The 7171-nt window shown below is 41.8% G+C and overlaps 2 protein-coding genes across 3 annotated transcripts in view; both read left to right on the plus strand.

The window, feature by feature from the left end:
* The first annotated feature begins 1369 nt into the window (after window positions 1-1369).
* On the plus strand, window positions 1370-5484 carry LOC136178518 (uncharacterized). Of its 2 annotated transcripts, XM_065952410.1 has the most exons (5): window positions 1370-1499; window positions 2391-2645; window positions 2762-2840; window positions 4778-4982; window positions 5084-5484. In XM_065952410.1, exons 2-5 carry the CDS (start codon window positions 2392-2394, stop codon window positions 5482-5484), a joined length of 939 nt encoding a protein of 312 aa, XP_065808482.1. In that variant the 5' UTR covers window positions 1370-1499; window position 2391. The 2 variants fall into 2 exon arrangements, with proteins under 2 accessions (XP_065808482.1, XP_065808480.1); XM_065952408.1 differs by lacking the exon at window positions 1370-1499 and having other exon boundaries at window positions 2105-2645.
* Window positions 5485-5486: 2 nt separating this feature from the next.
* Window positions 5487-7171, plus strand: part of LOC136178517 (NLR family CARD domain-containing protein 3-like) — a 7619-nt gene continuing 5934 nt past the window's right edge. Inside the window, exons 1-2 of the mRNA XM_065952407.1 lie at window positions 5487-6880; window positions 6987-7160. Of these exons, the coding sequence (XP_065808479.1) occupies window positions 5487-6880; window positions 6987-7160 (1568 nt within the window). The remainder of the gene's footprint in view (window positions 6881-6986; window positions 7161-7171) is intronic.

The raw sequence follows: 7171 nt of genomic DNA on the forward strand, positions 1-7171 counted from the left end.
TCTTATGATGGTTCTTCTGATGGTTCTTGTGATGGTTCTTATGATGGTTCTTGTGATGGTTCTTGTGATGGTTCTTGTGATGGTTCTTATGATGGTTCTTGTGATGGTCGGGTTCTATATGTCTGTTGGGTATCGTGCACTTTGGGTTCTTTTCTGTTGAATTGTATTGAATTATTTTTAGTATAATGCATTTGTTATGTTCTTGCTGTTGTTTATGTTCTTGCTGTTGTTTATGTTCTTGCTGTTGTTTATGTTCTTCTGTGTTTGGTTTAGTTTGTTCTTGTTTTTGCTGTTTGTCAAAGCACTTTGTAAACCTGTGTTTTTAAAAGGTGCTTTATAAATGAAGTTATTATTCTTTTTATTTTTTTTCTGATCTGTATCCACTCATTAAACTTGCTTCTATATCTTGCAGCAGAGCACCCTCTAGTGTCCTGATATGCTCTTTACATCAGATCCCAGTACAGATCTGTGTTTCTTATTTCATTATCCACGAACGAGACAACACATCTCTTGCTGGTTTTATCTTCTTTACATTTCTTATTTTATTCACATTTCTAAGTATACGACTTTATTTCTGCTGCTGTATTGTTTGTCAGATCAGCTGTAAAGACCAGAGCTGAGGATTCTCAAACTCTGATTCTGATTCTTGTTTCTCTCTCAGGTCCATATTTACATATTTGGGCCCTCGTGTCTGAGTGTCTCCAAAAACACAAACATAGACAGGCTGTTCCCCATGTTTCCATACTTTATATGTTCATCTAACCTGCAGCCAAAGATCCATCACATGAACCTTAGAATTTTTTTCTTTTTAACTCCATGAGGACAAAAAATATACAGGCTACAAGTGGAGACCGAAAACAGAGGTTGCCCCCCCCCCCCCCCACTTCCCTCCCCCCTCATTATACACATCTATACATTTACATATCTCTATATACAGAGATACAGAGAGTGGAGACTCTGGATGTTGGTGTATGAGTCGGTCGTCTTGTTGCTCTCCACACACTGTAAGAAGTGATTTGTCCTCATGTCTGGGGTCTCTCATATTTTCATCATAGTTTAAGATTTTAAAAATCTTTTAGTGTGTGTCAGGCATTAGTTCATGATTAAAGTCCAGTTCTGTTGGTGTTGATGGAGTGTCAGAATCAGCCAGCAGTGATTCTCCAGCTGCAGTGAGACACTAAAGGTTCAAGTCCCGACCCCCCACACAGACACACCAGCTGTTGAAGGAAGATTTGAACCTCTCTGCCCTCATAAAGTTCAGATTGAAGGAGTAGAACTGAATCATTGTGTTTATTGTGTTTTATTAAATCTTTAATCACACTTTTATCTCTAAGAAATGAAGGCTGTGATGTTTGAAACCCTGTTGCCATGGTGATAAACATCCTGTGATATTTCCTGTTGACAGGACTTTTTACTTTCACTATCTCCAGTGATGACGCAGTTCTGTTCTCCGTGTTGAAGGCAGAGTCCTGTAAAATATTATAATCCTCTGGTTGAAGGTAAGAGACTCTTTTCACTGTTGTTCAGACTCTCTGTTTAATTTAAGTCTCAAAGGAGCTGTTAGCTAACAGTTAGCCCCCAGGTTCATTAGCTGCTCTTATTACAGACTGTCAGTTTAGCATGCAGGCTATGCTAACATGCTAACATGCTAACAGGACAGAGAGCAGAGTGAGGAAGGGGAGTCTGTCCTCTTCAAACAGGACTGAGGGTCTCTGAGTGAGTTCAGTGTAAATCAAACTGCAGCTCTGACACATGAGAGGAGATGAAACACGACACGGCTGCACAGAAACCCCAAAATCAGACTGTGTCTTATATACCGGTCCTGGATCTGGATCTGTTCTGTATCCTGATAGTAGCTTGTGGACTCACAGTAAGGTCTGTATTCATGATATTAGTGGACATCTTACTCTATGTTCTGAGGCAGTTGTGAGCCTTATTGAGGATTCATTTGATCTGTAATCATTCATTCTTTTCTAAATCTTTGTCCTGTGCCTCATCATGTTGAGGTTGTCCTTCTGCCCCCCCTGGTGGTCACTGGTAGTATCTTCATGAACATCTGTCTGTAGCTAGCCTGAGTTCTTTCTCTCTGAAAATTCAGGTTGGACTTCTAACCTTTATTGTTCCTGGTGTCATCTTTCTGAGCTGTGTTTATGTTTGAGTCTTCTTCTGTTAACTTTGATTCCATCAGTCTAAAGAATCTGAGGACAGACACAGTGTTGTCTGTATTCTGAGTGAGATACTGTTCTAATAGAAACAGAGAGAGCTGTGGAGAACTTCAGCTCTGCCTCCTGATCACTGATTATCCATCTGCTAGTTTGAACTGGAACAATCTGATTAAAAATGATCTTTGTTCTAAAAGCTTTCATTAACCAGCTGTTTGTTTGTATCAGGATGAAGAGACAGAGACCAGACTCTCCTGGACCCAGCTGTGGGGAACAGAGACCAGACTCTCCTGGACCCAGCTGTGGGGAACAGAGACCAGACTCTCCTGGACCCAGCTGTGTGGAACAGAGACCAGACTCTCCTGGACCCAGCTGTGGGGAACAGAGACCAGACTCTGCTGGACCCAGCTGTGTGTCCATGAAGAGTGAACTGTCTAAAGATCTTATTATTGGCTTTAAAGATGGACTTCCTGCTGATGGAAGGTAAGAATTAAAAATGAAGTTAATATTCTGACTCTGTTGTTTAAAGACTCATATCTTGGTTCAGAGCTTCATAATATATGACCCGCTGTTTTCTTGTGTAATATGTCCTGTCACAGAGTTCAACAGGAGAGCTCCGAGGTTCACAGAGATCAACCAGACCAGCAGAATCTAACAGACCTGGACTCCATCTTTATGGTGTGTACAACACTTTTTAAATCATTAGCTACCATTACAAGACTTTAATAATAAATAATTGGTCCGTCTTGACCAGCTGATCTTCAGACTCAGACGATTTTATTCATCCCAAAGGGTCATTCAGTTACAGACAGACAAGCTGACCAGCAGAGATGCTCACTGGAACACTGACGCCCTCATGTGGCCTCATTAGGTAGAGACAGAAACGAGGGCCAGGAAAGGTTCAAATACATTGTTTAAGAACAACAATAGATCAATCATTTATAAGTAGATAGGACATACTATGAGGTGTTGCTCACATTCAGAGACTGTTTGAACAGGCCACTGACAGAATGACGAGAATAAACCACAATGTGGTTCAACACAAGAACAACCAATACAATAATAGATAATACCATGAGGGTTTTCATCTATGCTGAAAATGCTGCTGTCAAACCCAAGTTATAGTGCAGTATGCTACCAGTCATACCTTTGGAGACATTGGAATAAGTGCCTTTTATAAGAGGTGGGAATGTTTTTATTGTATATGTGTGTTGTCTATTTTTTACTATTTGTTTAACTTATTTCTTGTATTGTATGTCTTTTAAAATGGACCTTGAGTCTAATAATGAAAGTTGATGATGATGATGATGATGATGATTTCGTGGCTGCTATCAAGGTTTACCAGCCTGATGGCAGAGGGAATTAAAGATTTACATGCTTTTTGGAGACTCCCGCTTTTTTAACATTAATTTAGGTGACTTGTGCAATTCGTGCAAATCTGAAAATATATAAAACAAAATAAATACACACAGGAATTTGTTGTGAATGCCTATGATGAAGTTCGGCTCAGTAGAGTTCACCTACCAATGATCTGCGAGTAATGTAGCTCTCGTTCTCAACCTAACAACGTTACTAGCCAATCAGAAACAGAGTAGGGCGGGTTTTGGCAACACTCAAGCTGTGGGATCTAGCAATGCAGCACGTTATGCTAGGTGCGCTGTCTAGGTATATTTCCTGCACATATCATCGGCATTTAAGACCATTTAACTAGAAGGTTATCGATCTCCCTCACTCTGTACCCCTCACAAGACTTTATATACTCTGCAGGAGACCAGAGAGAGAGAGAGAGAGAGAGAGAGAGAGAAAAAAGAGAGACATGTCCGCTGTTTGGTATTTTAATGCAAAGCACCAAACTAAACAATGTATTTTCCCGTTTTGTGCAGCTGCTTGCTGCAAATGTGCAATTATTTCCGTGCTGCGTACTGTATCAGCGCTCAGTGCGCGTGCAGGCAGGTGAGAGTGTATATGTCATTGGAATTGTCCCAACCCCTCTTCAATAAATAAACAAAAAAAAGGAACCCAGAAAAATAAGATCATGTCTTAATTAATTAATTCTGTATAAGGTTTAAATGTTCAAATAGTTGTCTAACTAGTATGTAAACAAAGCAAAATAATGTCACACTAAATACTAAATTATAAATCAGCTATACAGAGACTACTTGTTTAAAGAAACGTTGGAATTTCTGCAGGGCTGCAAAAGTGCAAAAACACTACAAATCTCCAGTCCACATGTTTATAAAAGTATTCAAACTTATGCATTCTTCTTTGTGTGAACATGTGTCTGATGAACACTTAAAAGGTTTATGAAAAGATAAAATGATTGGATCATAATTATAAAGGTTTGCAGAAAAGGCACAAATTGGTGCATAAAAACTGATCAGAACGCAGGAAAATAAATGTTCAGTGCTCAAAAAGTCTAACTTGAGATTTTGTTTTTCCGGCTGCTTGTAAATCCTTTCGAGGATGAAGAGTTTTACATCCTCTACCCCTTTACCTGTTTGATATGCAAACTGTGAGGGGTCTAGTTTCTCATATGCTAAGGAGATAACCTCATCTTCAACTGACAGATGAACTACCAGTTTATATTAAATATCCAGTGTCTCCTTCTGTTCCAGCTGCTGGAGGAGAACATCGTCACCTTTGTGAAGAACGAGCTGAAGAGAGTCCAGAGAGTTCTGAGTCCTGATTACCCAGAATGCTTAGAGAGTCAGAGTGAGGATGAAGAGCAGGGTAGAAGCTGTAAAGAGGCATTTATGAAGATCACTCTCCACTTCCTGAGGAGAATGAAGCAGGAGGAGCTGGCTGACCGTCTGCAGAGCAGTAAGAACATTTGAACAGAAAAAGGACGAAGAAAAGTTCCAAACTCAGATAGTCATGTGATCTATATCAGGATCTGTTCATTCAGTTCTTTCTTTGTTCAGGAACGTTTGGTGCAGTGTGCCAACAAAAACTCAAATCTAACCTGAAGGAGAAGTTCCAGTGTGTGTTTGAGGGGATTGCTAAAGCAGGAAACCCAACCCTTCTGAAGCAGATCTACACAGAGCTCTACATCACAGAGGGAGGGACTGGAGAGGTCAATGATGAACACGAGGTCAGACAGATTGAAACAGCATCCAGGAAACCAGACAGACCAGAAACAACAATCATACATCAAGACATCTTTAAAGCCTCACCTGGAAGAGATGAACCAATCAGAACAGTGATGACAAAGGGAGTGGCTGGCATCGGGAAAACAGTCTTAACACAGAAGTTCACTCTGGACTGGGCTGAAGACAAAGACAACCAGGACATACAGTTCACATTTCCATTCACTTTCAGCTGAATATGAAAAAAGAGAAAAAGTTCAGCTTGGTGGAACTTGTTCATCACTTCTTTCCTGAAACCAAAGAAGCAGGAATCTGCAGGTTTGAAGAGTTCCAGGTTGTGTTCATCTTTGACGGTCTGGATGAGTGTCGACTTCCTCTGGACTTCCACAACACAAAAATCCTGACTGACGTTACCAAGTCCACCTCAGTGGATGTGCTGCTGACTAACCTCATCAGGGGGAACCTGCTTCCCTCTGCTCACCTCTGGATAACCACACGACCTGCAGCAGCCAATCAGATCCCTCCTTACTGTGTTGACATGGTGACAGAGGTCAGAGGGTTCACTGACCCACAGAAGGAAGAGTACTTCAGGAAGAGGTTCAGAGATAAGGAGCAGGCCAACACAATCATCTCCCACATCAAGACATCCAGAAGCCTCCACATCATGTGCCACATCCCAGTCTTCTGCTGGATCACTGCTACAGTTCTGGAGGATGTGCTGAAGACCAGAGAGGGAGGAGAGCTGCCCAAGACCCTGACTGAGATGTACATCCACTTCCTGGTGGTTCAGACCAAACTGAAGAACATCAAGTATGATGGAGGAGCTGAGACAGATCCACACTGGAGTCCAGAGAGCAGGAAGATGATAGAGTCTCTGGGAAAACTGGCTTTTGAGCAGCTGCAGAAAGGAAACCTGATCTTCTATGACTCTGACCTGACAGAGTGTGACATCGATATCAGAGCAGCCTCAGTGTACTCAGGAGTGTTCACACAGATGTTTAAAGAGGAGAGAGGACTGTACCAGGACAAGGTGTTCTGCTTCATCCATCTGAGTGTTCAGGAGTTTCTGGCTGCTCTTCATGTCCATCTGACCTTCATCAACTCTGGAGTCAATCTGATGTCAGAAAATCAAACAACATCCAGGTCTGAAGTATCCAGAGAAAAACCTGACCCAACACTTTTATATCAGGGTGCTGTGGACCAGGCCTTAAAGAGTTCTAATGGACACCTGGACTTGTTTCTCCGCTTCCTCCTCGGTCTTTCTATAGAGACCAATCAGAATCACATACGAGGTCTGCTGACACACACAGGAAGTGGCTCCCAGACCAATCAGAAAACAGTCCATTACATCAAGAAGAAGATCAGTGAGGATCTGTCTGCAGAGAAAAGCATCAATCTGTTCCACTGTCTGAATGAACTGAATGATCGTTCTCTAGTGGAGGAGATCCAACAGTCCCTGAGATCAGGACGTCTCTCCACAGATAAACTGTCTCCTGCTCAGTGGTCAGCTCTGGTCTTCATCTTACTGTCATCAGAAAAAGATCTGGACGTGTTTGACCTGAAGAAATACTCTGCTTCAGAGGAGGCTCTTCTGAGGCTGCTGCCTGTGATCAAAGCTTCAAACAAAGCTCTGTATGTGTCCACATAACTATCCAGGTTAAATGTAGTTATCTTTATTCAGAAATAACAACTATTGTTTTTAATGACTTTCATTTGTGTTCTTCTGAATCCTTTTCAGGCTGAGTGTCTGTAACCTCTCACAGAGAAGCTGTGAAGCTCTGTCCTCAGTCCTCAGCTCCCAGTCCTCTAGTCTGAGAGAGCTGGACCTGAGCAACAACAACCTGCAGGATTCAGGAGTGAAGCTGCTGTCCTCTGGACTAAAGAGTCCACTCTGTAGACTGGACACTCTCAGGTTAGTGTGCA

The sequence above is a fragment of the Labrus bergylta genome, chromosome 3 (genome assembly GCF_963930695.1).
Source record: "Labrus bergylta chromosome 3, fLabBer1.1, whole genome shotgun sequence".
Lineage (NCBI taxonomy): Eukaryota > Metazoa > Chordata > Actinopteri > Labriformes > Labridae > Labrus > Labrus bergylta.

What these genes read in the sequence shown, in the direction of transcription:
- LOC136178518 (XM_065952408.1), top strand. Translation starts at nt 2,341, where the DNA reads ATGATCTTTGTTCTAAAAGCTTTCATTAACCAGCTGTTTGTTTGTATC. An exon ending in GGACTTCCTGCTGATGGAAG is followed by an intron (nt 2,646 to 2,761) that starts GTAAGAATTAAA and finishes GTCCTGTCACAG; the next exon opens with AGTTCAACAGGAGAGCTCCG. An exon ending in GGCTGACCGTCTGCAGAGCA is followed by an intron (nt 4,983 to 5,083) that starts GTAAGAACATTT and finishes TTCTTTGTTCAG; the next exon opens with GAACGTTTGGTGCAGTGTGC.